The following is a 13,196-nucleotide window of genomic DNA, read 5'->3' on the forward strand; positions in this document are numbered from 1 at the left end:
AACACGCACTGCTATCTGCATTTGTTATGAAAACAAAACATTTGAGACACTGCAAGCGCGCCATTCAAGCGCGTTTTGAAATGGCAATCATGGCAGTGTCCGAGAGTGCGATATTTTTCTGTGTATTAGTGGGTTAAACTTACCCTAGAGAAACGTTTTCCCTCTCACATGGAACAAGGATGTTCAAATACAAAGATATGGTGGATAATATTCATAAACTTCGTAATGTTTTTCCAAGAATCAAGTACGTATGATAACATATTATTCAGCGCATGTTGGTCCCTATTTTTTAATTGACGTGATTTTATCGATATAGAAGTTTCTCCATAATGTTATTAATTTTTTATTTTATACGCTGGGCATCATCAAAATTGCTTAATAAAATTATTTTAATTTTATGACTTGGGGGAAGCCTGGTACAGAATGATTAATCGTAGTCTATGTCGAATTAAACCGAAAATTCGAAAAATCTTCCTTTACTACTAAAATATTATTCATTGTTACGAAGACTCACGTGATGGCCTGGTCTTGTTTAACTTCGACGCATGGATTGGGAGAGGCTTGCTATGGTCTACCTGCTCATGCATTCCATATTAAAGTGACCCTAAGGGTGAAAAATTATTAGTTTTACTTAATACCATACATTATGTACAATGTTTGAGAAATACATAAACCTTCATAAAAATGGATATTTTTAAAACATTTTGTTTTTTTTTTCTAAGTTTTTATTGCTTCTCTAAGCACTGAACAACACTGTCTTTGTTGAGCAATAATGATGGTCAGGTTAACAATACCTTTTCATTGTTTTAATATCAGTCAGTGATTGTTATTATGAGTGAATGGATTGCCAGTGAAGTCTTCTTTGCTTCCACATCATAATTTAAGGTAATTTCTTAACACCATTAGCTGTAATTGCAGTTTTTGTTTAGTGTATTTGTCTGTAACACCCGTTACTAAAAACATGGAAAAGTTTATCTCACAATTAAACTAAAACCCTAGGATTTTTAATTTTTTGGAAGAGTGAAGTTGTGTTATAGTGGAACATTTATACCTTTAACAAATGTAAGAATATTAAAATTTAGTTGGTGAAAATGTGGTAACGGGTGTTACAAAAAAAGTGGTAACGGGTGTTACAAACTTTGGTAAAACTTGAATTTTGTCTTTTATTTTACTAATAACTTATTTTTATACTAAGATTTGTATTTAAACCTGGAAATAGAAAACTAGGGTTTATTTTATATCCATTTTTTTCTACTATGAGCAACATCTGTTTACAGAAAATGCCACCAATTCAAAAAACAATTTTGATGAAAGCGTATCGTGAACGACTGAAAGCTGACAAAAATAAATACCAGCAGCATCTTTTAAATGAGAGGCAGCGTGACAAGGAGAGAAGAGAATGGAACACAATGAAAGAAAAAGATGACCAAAAATTATTGCTTGAAAGACGTAAACGTGTCCAAGAAAGAGTGAGGAAGCATCGCAACAAACATAAACTTAACCCATCAGGGTCAGCAAATACCACCATATTGCCAATTGGCAGCTACAAGTGCCACCGATCATTAGGAAAAGCTGTTAATAGATTGAAAAAAAACCTGCCAAGTAGTCCTAGCAAAAAATGTGCTGTTGTAAAAAAAACTTGCGCTTGATTTTGGACTAAATTTAAAAGAGGAAAAGAAAACTGATCATCTACCACATCGCATAGTGCCTGCGGAACATAAGGAGTTCATTGTGAACTTTTATTGTAGTGATACTATCAGCCGACTAGCACCTGGGAAACAAGACGTTAAGTCAGTGAAATGTAAAAAAACTGGCAAGAGAGTGCACATGCAAAAACGACACCTAATTATGACTGTTAAAGAGGCTTTTGAGGAGTTTAAACTTAAGCATCCTGATATTGCTGTGAAGAAATCTTTGTTTTTTTCCCTTCGCCCAAACCATGTCCTACCTATTTCTCAAATGCCACACAATGTGTGTGTCTGTAAATATCACAGCAACGTTAATTTTTTATTAGAAAGTATTTCCAAGATTGAGATAGCTTTCCTAAAGACCCATAAAGAACTACTAGAATACTTAAGTTGTAATGTATTGAATGAGACATGCATGTTGGGTGTGTGCACACAATGTTCAAGTAGAAAAGTGAGTGACCTATTAGTCAATGTGCACAAAGAAGAGATTTCCTGGAAAAAATGGGTTGATGAAGGAGTGATCCACTTGACTGTTGTGACTGGGAGTTTAGAGAAAGCTATTGAAGAGCTCGAAACAAAAATTACTCATTTCAAGAGTCACTGTTATGTAAAAAAAATACAGGAAGATTACTTTGAAGAATCTATTAAAGGCCTAAATAAAGAAAAATGCACAGAAACATATGGAGCAATACAAATAGACTTTGCTGAAAACTATTCAATGACTTATCAAGATGAAATTCAGTCTGCCCACTGGAGCCACCAACAAGTAGGCATTTTTACATGCTGTGCATGGCTACCTAATAAAAAAAGAAACTCGTATGTTGTAATTAGTAATGACACAACCCATAGTAAATTTTGTGTATGGACTTTTCTCCGAAAAATTGTTTTTGATATTAAGGACAGTTTTCCTTTCCTTGATAAATTAAAAATATTTAGTGACAATTGTGCAGGACAATTTAAGAACAAATATTCCATGTCAGCATTGTGTAAGATGGAAGAAGATTTTAATGTTACCACTGAGTGGAATTTCTTTGCATCAAGCCATGGGAAAGGTGCTGTTGATGGAATTGGTGGGGTGGTAAAGCGCCATGTTTGGACAGCAGTTAAAGGGAACCGAAATGTTCACATTGAATCAGCGAAAGACTTTCACAACCACATTGTGAATAAAGTAAATGGCATAAAAAGTTTTTATGTTGACAAGGGGGAAGTTCTGGAAAATGAATCAACCTTACGAGCTTATTGGGCCACTGTTGTTCCAATCCCAAATATTCGGTCAAACCATCATTTTCGGGTCTATGATTCTTGCCATCTCTTGGTTGCAAGAACTTCAACCTCTCTCATGACCAAAGTACCAGTTTTTAAAGAGACTAGGGAAGATATTCAAGAAAAAGTTTTAGCTCGCAAGAAAAGACTTCGATATGAAGACGTCTACTCAGATAGTGAAGAAGAGGTTCATTCTCCAGAAAAGATGTTGCCAGTGTCCACTGTCAAAACACCAGGAGATATTTCCTCTGGGATGTATGTACTTGTGGAAGTTCCATGTGAAAAATTGAAAAGAAAAAAATCAAAAAAAGGGAAAAAGTACCGCTATGCAGCCATATGCCAAGGGAGTGTGGACAATGAAAACTTCATATCTGTGATGTTTTTAAAGTCCCTTGATTCAAAGAAACTTTTCATAGCTGATGATGATGACATCAACCATGTTAGTTTTAAGAACATTTTGGGAAAATTACCAGACCCAACAGTGAAGCCAAAGGGCCTGTTCACAATTTTATATGAATTCAGTGGGGAGATTGACGTTCTGGAGAAATAATGATGACCACATCTACTATACCCATACAGGTCACATGCCAGTTCTTGAATGTAACTGTATCTAATACCAGTCACAGCAATTATAATTTAGGACTAATACTTAGTCACAATTTTAAAAATGTTACAAATTTCCACTTATAAATCGTTGCTGTAAAAGCCTTTTAAGGAATTTTTGACACATGAATTTGACATAAAAAATGTCATATTAGAGGGTATTAGTTTGGTCGTCAGTATTTACTTACATAAAAACAATATTGTACATGCATTATTAAGATTAAAGTCATTTATTTTCACCAAAAATGAAGGATGATCCCAACTCTGTAACACCCGTTACCCTTACCTGTAACACCCGTTACTTTTTGTTTGTCCCTTAAATATGTTAAATAAATTCTGAAAACAGAAAACTCACAGATGGCTTTGATGTTATTACCTTAAATAATGTATTTATTTCTTTTAGGATATTTTTAGAGACCATGTTTCACAGAGTTTTAACCAAAAATGGACAAACCGCATAGAGAAAGTCCAATGTGTGTAACACCCGTTACTGTTGTAATTCGGTTTTACAAGAGGAAATTAAATAATTCTTTAAAAGTTAAACTATGCATTGCATTATAATACTATATTTATACCCCATTATCACATAACTTATAGGTTTTACTCTTTATTTTGGGTTATTTGGATATTTTAAGTGTCAGAGCGTAACACCCGTTAATATGGAATGCATGTGCTCTGTCCGTTATAGGCTCTGGAATCTGTTCAGTATTTTCTGTCGAAGAGTAAGATTTGCGATGTAGCTGCCACAGTTGAGCATTAAAGCATGTGATTAAACTTAACTGTAGGCAAATGTTCTGTTTGCCTGATCTAGTTTTGTGTAAATTCGTTGTTTAAGATCAGTTATAGTATTATGTATACTGGGTGAGTGAATTTGTGCCGCTGGGTGGTGAGTGCTACATCGTATATCTGGAGGATATTCATTTTTTTAATGTAACTATTTAATGAAGGTGGCATTAGCAAAGGGTGGTCCAAAAAATAAGTAAAACAAAAGTCTTCTAAATTTTCATGCCTCCCTCAATTCGATGACAAATGACTGAAGTACTATTTTAGTAAAATATTAGCTTAATTTATTCTCTGGAAGCTGAGTCTCATGCAGTTAAGTATTATAAATTTCTTTTTCTTGACCTCAATTATTTAATGATGATTAACCTTAGGGAGAATAGGTGTGACAATAAAATGCAAAATTGTTTACCAACATTTCAGTATATTTCTTATATCTTCTCCTGGGCTTATTTGCACAAATTTGTTTTATCATTAACATGGATTTTTTGTCCCTAGTCCGGGGGCTCAAGAAGTGGGTTAGTGCTGAATGGTGTACTTTCAAAGATTCTTTGGTATGTTTACCTGCCTGAGAGAAATTTTTTTTCCAACTTGGATGCATACTTGGCTTTTTTTTATGACTCTGGCCATTAATTCTTGGCCTAATATTTAGTCTCATTATTCATCACAGATGTAATATAGGATAGCAGGAAACAAAATAATACTTGTTGTTAATGCACCAAGGAAAAAGTATCCACCTTAAATATTGTAGTACGTATTCATTTTTGGACAACCTTAAGACACAAATAATAATCAAAAGAACTTTAAGTTGTCTGGTAGGGCATTTTGACCCATCAAATATCACGTTGTTGATTAATTTATATCTACATTATACGTACCTTTGATCTCTTTTTGGATGTATTCGGTGGGGCTTTTGATTTTCTACAGTTTTCCTGGATATTGTCTTCAGGTTTTTGTGGTGTTGATTCATTTCGGCCCCCCTCATAATGAATAAATTCTACTAAAACCTGGAGAGAGCACAGTCATTCAATAACCGCGGAAACCTCCATGCCAATTTTTTGGTGAAGCAAAAATTTTCGTAATAAACTTTAGCATGCCCTGCCTGCTTATCCTCCATGCTGTCCGAAGAAAACGGGAGACATAAGGTACCCTTTTTACCAGTCAATTACTTTAGTCTTGGGAAATATGATTTTGTATTGCTACCAGTTCTATTGGGAGAGAAAGGAGCATCCTTGGATGACCCATTTTAACATTGATTTGCTTTTGATTGCATTTTTCTTAACACACTCATGAACTGAGTCTTTAAGAAAACTATCTGTTGGCATGTGACATATTGCTTGTCTGCAGGGGCAGCAATATGAAATTTGTCTTTCCCAAATATTCACCATCTGCTTTCATTAAGCACATTGATCAAAGCACTTGGTGCAGAATTGAGGAATCCCAGTTCTAGGTTTGACCAGGAGGACAAATTACTTCTGCTCAATAAGTGTTTTTGTGCTAAATAAGTTGGCTAAAACTTCAGATAACATTTATGAAAAATCAGAGCACAGAGGGAAGACCATTATCTACATTAACCTGTGCCTCAAATATGAAATTCTACCTCTGTATTTTTCAAATGCAAAACTTTTATGCTGGAGATATTGGTCAATTTTGACTATTGTCTACTCCAGATGCCCTAAAAACTTCTAATTGTTTGTTTCAAAGTGTTTGCGTTACTTTTAATTTATTATGTCATGAAAAAGGACAAAATATAACCTCAGTTGAGACGGAGAAATTTGAGAGAGATATTCCATCCCAAGGGAAATGATTTTTCTTTGTGGAGTTAGAGCTATCTTTCTCACAACACACAAAACATCGGGTATCCTAAGCTAGGATAGCACTCAATATAAAAAGTCTGCCAAACTTTCTCAAGGGCATTGGAATAGAGTTGAAGGAAATATGCAATGTGTGGAAACATTTGTATGCACAGTGGCACTCCACTCAGAAAAGCTAACCAGTAAATACTTGAAGCCTTTGAAACCTACTGCTGGCGGCTAATGACTGTAGATCAAATGGATGGACAGGGTGAGAAACGAGGTGGTGTACTGAGGAATAGGAGAAGGAGAACTGTTGAGCAGCGTACAGGGCCGACTCAAGGCAAAATACTTACCCGGACAAACTGCTGTTGTGTCGCCCCCTCTCCAGGGGATTTGGTGTAAAATACCCCCCATTTAAACAGGGATCCGGGGGTTTGGTCGCCCCCTTAGCTAACCTGGGTGACATAGCTAAGGGGGTGCCTGGCAACATATGCCACAGAAGGACGTGGTGGATAGGTCACGCCATTAGACAGAGCAATTATGCTTGGAAATAAGCCAAGAGAAAGATTGAAGGAAAAATATCCTGAGGAAGACCTTGAGATAAGTATGTACACTTGGGACAGATATGGAAGATAACAGGGAGGAAAAACATCAGGGAACTGAAGGAACAATTTAGGGAAAGGAAGAAATGTAGGGTAGCAGTATACCAATCTTAAGGTTGTAGTTTTATGAATACATATAATGGTGTGCAGCTGATTCAAGGTAGATTAAAATAAAAGGCATCATGGTTATGTATATTTTTTTTATTTAATTTGTCAGTTCTTAAATGGATTCCCAACAGAGACAGTTGGCACTCTGTTGGAAGGTGTGGGAGAGAGCATGCAGGTTTTTGAGAGTAATTTCACAATGACAGACTATTTTAACTTGAAGTCCAAATTTACTTTTTAATTTATTTTTCCTATGTAAAGGCTGCCAGATAGCTATGTCTATGTGTTTTCTACTCTCGCAATCACAGGAACAATATATATTCATGTATATATACAAATGCACACACACTAGCATCTTGTTTTATAAGGCTCAAAAGGTACTTTCATTTATGTATTTTTTTGCGTACATGTGTAGCATTAAATGATTTAAATCTGATCTATACAGTTGTGTCATGGTATTTCACTTCTCTAGTTAAAAACATAATTTCCATCACATTCACAATATTTTTATAAAGTATCCAAAAATGCTGATTGCTGATTAGCAGGGCTTGCTGTAAATGAAACTAGTAGGTATGTTCAATGGATCAAGTACACATTTTGTGGTTCATGCAGATGATTATTTACATGACACAAACCATAATTCAATGATTATATCAGTGGTTATCCATAAGGTAATCAGACAATAAGGTACATTTCATAAAAGCAAATCATATGGCAGCATGTAATTTATCTATAGGTTATAATTTCTTTCCAATGATAATGGAGAGATTTTACATGAGGAATGTTTTACAAAATGGTCATTTCTGAGTGAATGATGAATATGGTGTACCATTCAGTAAAAGTTGGCTGCCGTGATGCTCAATTATGCCAAGTTTTAGCCTTTTGATTGACAGATGTCAATGCATTTTAAGCCATATCATCAAGAGAGTCACATTTTTGTGGCATCATTTAAAAAAATGATCTCAGAATGGAATATTTCATTTGTTAAGTTGGGACTGAGGAATGATTTTAGTGTGACATGTACTAGCTAAAAGTATCAAACATCTGTCAAAGTAAGGCTAACATTTGGGTCACTACAATTCTGTGAATGATTTTTCATATTTATGCAAGTTTCTCTTTCTTAAATTCACAGCAATTTTTGCAATATTATAACTAACAACAATAGTAACAACAACTTCATCCTTCTTCATTTCACCTCCTATCCAAAACAAACAGGCTCCTCAATACAACTTCTAGTTTAGAATCAACACAAGTCACATCTGTTTAGTAATTTACCAACACTCCTCAAATTCCCATTCTCATAGAAAGGGAAATATGCCAAATATAGTGATTCCTCACAATCCTTATGAGTTAACATTCTATGTATTTTTCCATAGCCACATCATGGGTACAAAACCAAAAATACAACTATCTACAGTAACTGATAGTCCCCCTTATCATTTTTATAATGTAAGGGCTTTGAACAATTATAGCCCTGGTATATAACAAGATTCGATGATTGTTTTCGGCTTTCATTTTAATAGTTCCTCTAAATATTTGAGTAAATAATTAAAACTTAAAGGCAGTATAGATCCAATTTACCAATTAAAAATCTCACATACCCCAAGCCGCAGAAAAGTTGCCAGCAAAATCAAGAATTATGATCTTTTGGAAAAAAAATTTCCAAGCATTTTTACCACTAAACCTGCTGCTTTGTTGACCCTGTATTGATAGTAACCTTAAAAACAAACTCTTCAACGTCCATCAGCTATTATTTCACTTTTACAACAATATTTAATATCTTACTGTTTTATTACATTTAAATAATTTCATCACTGTACAAATATGAAATGCTTTTTACACCCAGATATTAAAGCATGCTCATATTGATTAACGAAAGTTGATGAAAAAAAGATTATGTCTCAAAAAATTGAAATTCCAATGCAAAAAACATTTCCTTACTAATCAATCTAATATTTTATGATTCATAATTTAGAAACATCATTTTTTTCTATCACAGGTCTTTGAGTTTTCATCTCTTTCAATGTAACCTGCTTAAAAATGCAACTCAAAATGAAGTCAATGAAGAAAAGAAATTAGGAAATTCTGAGAAATATTGTTGAGTAAAAAGTAAAATATTCAACAAGAGTGAACTATGCAAGTAAATAAAGATGAATGAATCAAATAGAGTAGACTTCCAAGGAAGAAGAAACAGCTATGAGTACACAGAGAACAACTATTTATGAATGCAAAAACTTATTTTTTTACATTAGAAATCTGACAAGGAAAACATTGAGTGACACCAGGAAACAAACATTGCCATTAATGTTATGCTCTTATCAAGGCAAAATAATTTTACTGATATACCAGTAGAAGGTTTAAGGTCACGTAGCAGGTTTCAGGAAACACATATGCCTACGTATGCAATGCCATCAAAGTTGCAAGAACCAAAAGTGCCAATCAAATAATACTGAAATCCAATGAAGGAAACAGAAATATTTATAGGAGTTTATATTAACATTTGTTGTGAAATAGGAATCCAGCGAAATGCAAGATTAAAACATGTGCATGCATGTAAATTCAGCTCTATTTCCTAATGCAAAAACCACATCTCCCAAACACACCCACCCAATTTCATATACCTACATGAGTATGATGTTGTATTAGTAGCCTAATTATCCATTTGCATGTGAGTTTATTTCTGCACAAACTAAACGAAAAAGTTTGTATTTGGTAATACAAAAAATAATGTTTGGGTACGTCTTTCCTTGTTAAAACTATTTCACAGTATGGAAAACTTTACGAAAATGGAATTGTTTAAATATCTGTGATTAGCTGCATAATTTAAAAACCATGTGATACATTTTTCTGCCTCTGAAGAAAATAGAATGCCATGGTCCCCAACAATAATGAGAATCACAAAATTCACAGACTTCCTATGTGGAGTATTCCTAGTAGGATTTTATCTTTCAAATAAAATAAAAAAATAAAATGTACATATGCTGCAGCATTACCGATAACTTTGACTAAGGAGCATCTCTATATTGAAAAATATTTACCGATGATGACCTATATATAATTTTTATCAGTTCATGCTTAATTGTCATGCATGATTAAGAGGAATAATACCTCTGATGATACTATTTGTTCAACCGATTGATAAAAGTAGTTTAATTTAACTTTTGGAAACTAAAATTTTGACCAATGCTTCAAAAAAGATAAAAAAATAATTTTATAAGTAATATTTTATGCGTATGATTCAAATTACTTTTATCGCCCCATATAAATAATAATAATGAAAACAATTTGTTACTTTACAGTGACTAAGAAAATTCAACCATAAACTTAGGCTTGGTCAATGACTTATGCTTGATGAAAAGCCAATTATTCTAACTATGCTTTGTGACACACAGATGATAGATGGAAAATAGTATGGGCAGGTAATAGAACTTGATTCTATGGCTAAAATTAATTAAGGTTTCTTTGCTTTCATTATATATCCCTAGCTCTTTCAAAAGATAACCTAAATGTATAACTAAATGTCAAACTATGTGTAATATGCATCGTAAACTAATTGACACCAAAGGTCTCTTATTTATAATTAAAATATTTGGAAATTTAAATAGCATCAAAATATCAGTAGATAAGATGGACCAAATGTATGATTTGCATTAAGATGTGAACAGAATTTCATTTAATTATTCCTATCATGAACTGCAATCACTGCTCTTTTCATCCATATGATTTTACTATAGGAGTGACTTATGCCATTTGCAAAATGTGATTGTTGATATGGTTGCATATGCCACTGATATTCAGTCAACCAGTATTCTCCTTCCTGGAAAAACTTTCCAAAGCTTACTAAAAATTTGGCCAATCATCTAAACAAAATCATTGCATTTTGTCAGCAGTTAAGTGTAAAAAAAAACAAAAATATGCAATCATTGGTACTGACAGCATCTTTCAAGCAACTCAGATATGCTCCTTACTCTATACACAAAATTTATATGCATACACACAAATATTACACATGCATCCTAGTTTTGACTTTATCTGAATATGAATGAAAGATGCAAAACTAATTTCTGCAATCATTAAAATTTTTGAAGGTATTATGCTAAACAAATCTATCAAATGACTAACATAATTGACATCATGAACTTTCACGAAAATTGGCTGCTTTAAGTCTATGGTCAATCTCAATTAAGGTATTAATATATTCCTGAATGTATGACACTTGCATCATGCTTATCAAGCAAAATGCAGACATTGAGTTTGATATGATGGGGAATGGGAGAAGTTACCAAGAAGGAGATTCCAACGTAGGCAATGCTTAAAAAAAAAAGTATTGGTCCATTAAATGTCCCCTAAATCAGGGTACATTGATGTTGCATTACAGAAGGAAATTCTTGCAAATTAAACCGTAATTTTGTACACCAACAAAATTTTCACATAATGAGATGTTGAGGGCAGACCGTAACGTTTGATAGTGAGTATAAGCTTTGGCTACACCCTTACTATAAGTCATAGTGAGGGCAATTTACACAAAGAGAGAACAATGTAGAAGATCACGCTATAAACTGCATAGAGAAAATTGCACACACAGTAGAGAGAGAAAGAGACAGAGGTCATGATAACACTTGAGAAAGTGCTTCAAAAGAGTTAATTTAATTCATAGGTTGGGCTATGACAACACGTCTACATTGCTTTCAAACAACAACCATGCACACACCCAGAGAAAATTAAAAAGAGTAATAAGCCTGAGAGTGGAAGGAAGGAATAGAGAATATTCATTTTAAGTTGAAAAAAAATATTTGATGGAATCACTCTTTAGAAATAAAACATATCATACTAATTAACATTGAAAACTCTGAATCCACACAAATGATTTAAGAAGCCAGCTCTGGCGCAAGTCCAACATTGTGATCATTGTACAAAATCTAACACATAGGTTTCCAAGTGTAAAAACAGCCAAGAAGGCATGAGTTAGGATGTTTCCTCACATATTATCTCCAACTACCAATTCCTTTCTTTTTTTATTAGTTTCTTCAAAATCTAGTATAAAACTCTCATGCAAAATAACTGAGGGTACAAAAACCTTAAATTTTCTTTGTTTTGGGAAAACACTCGCTCACACACACATTTTTTAAAATTTGCTATGTAACATATCTTAACATTATTATCGGCAGTCACACACATCCCATTCAAGCCTTATCATCGGTCCAGTTTAAACAAGTCCTGTGGTCTAAACAAACAAGTAGGTCATTACAGATTAAGATTCTGAACATTACCACTCATGCAGCATTTTACAAACTATACATAAGGTTAATCATTTTGAAGAAATGCCTCTTTTTCTCTCTCGCAGTCACCAACATAACTCAATTTGCCAACTCCTCGGTTAGTTCCAGCTATGTTTTGGGATATTATCAATGCAAACAACCCGACTCATTGATGTTTCTAATAATAATAACAATTTTCATTGAAAATTCTAAATCTCTTCTGTAATGGCCTTCGTTGGGATTGATGCCTACCTGTCACTTTCTTTATTAAAAGGTCTCCTGATTTTTCGTATGTATCATACCCACAATACTATCCTTTCAACAATAAAAATTTTTACGGAACGAATGGTAATTCAAACTTATGCGGTCGCAGTTTTCAGCACTTTTTTTCTCTTGTCTTAACTGGGGAGGCTATTATTTTCCAGCACTGGAGTGAGAACAAAACAAAACTTCCTCAGATCTTTGGTTTACCAGGATGGTGGTGTTGTAATACTAGCTGAAAAAATACAGCGAATAACAAAGCAATATTTTTTTAACAGTGCCACTGAATTCCCCCTCTAACTTTGAACCAACAAAGGAAGGGGCCAGGGAAATACATTTGTTTTTGGTGTTGGATAAGTGAGAGGTTGGGCTAGGAGGGGAGTACGGGTTAAGGGATATTTGTATTGCAATGTGGAATCCCTCCTCAGCAGCCATCTTCGAGGTAGGAGGCAGATGCTCTCACTGTAGGGAACATTTGCTTTCAATTTGGGACTTGATTTCATTCACTTGTGTCTCTATAGAGTTCTTCAGTTCTGAAAAAAAAGCAAAGTAAGATTTCAGTACGTAGAGATCATTTAACATTAGGATGGAGCTATACTAGCATGAGAATTTCATTTTATATTTTTTTGCGTCTGATTCGTCATGCTACTCATATAAAAAGAGTCAAGTGAATTCATGCTAAGCAACTGAATGAGTCTTCAGCATTGTAATGGCAGGTATAAGTGCAAAGGAGTGCTACTACTTGTGTATTGGAGGAATATCCTCTAGGTGATGATGCTGATGAGACATCTGTTTCAATCACATTCACAATACATGGCAAATAAAATGACTGCTCAAAAT

At 34.0% G+C, this 13,196-nt stretch overlaps 1 protein-coding gene across 2 annotated transcripts in view; it reads right to left on the minus strand.

Moving 5' to 3' along the window:
- Positions 1-6,917: 6,917 nt before the first annotated feature.
- LOC124153793 (complexin) overlaps positions 6,918-13,196 on the minus strand; it is a 348,643-nt gene continuing 342,364 nt past the window's right edge. For both annotated transcript variants that reach the window (XM_046527154.1, XM_046527152.1), the window contains exon 4: positions 6,918-12,889. In XM_046527154.1, coding sequence (XP_046383110.1) covers positions 12,816-12,889 — 74 coding nt within the window. In that variant the 3' untranslated portion in view covers positions 6,918-12,815. The remainder of the gene's footprint in view (positions 12,890-13,196) is intronic.

Source organism: Ischnura elegans, chromosome 2, assembly GCF_921293095.1.
Source record: "Ischnura elegans chromosome 2, ioIscEleg1.1, whole genome shotgun sequence".
NCBI lineage: Eukaryota > Metazoa > Arthropoda > Insecta > Odonata > Coenagrionidae > Ischnura > Ischnura elegans.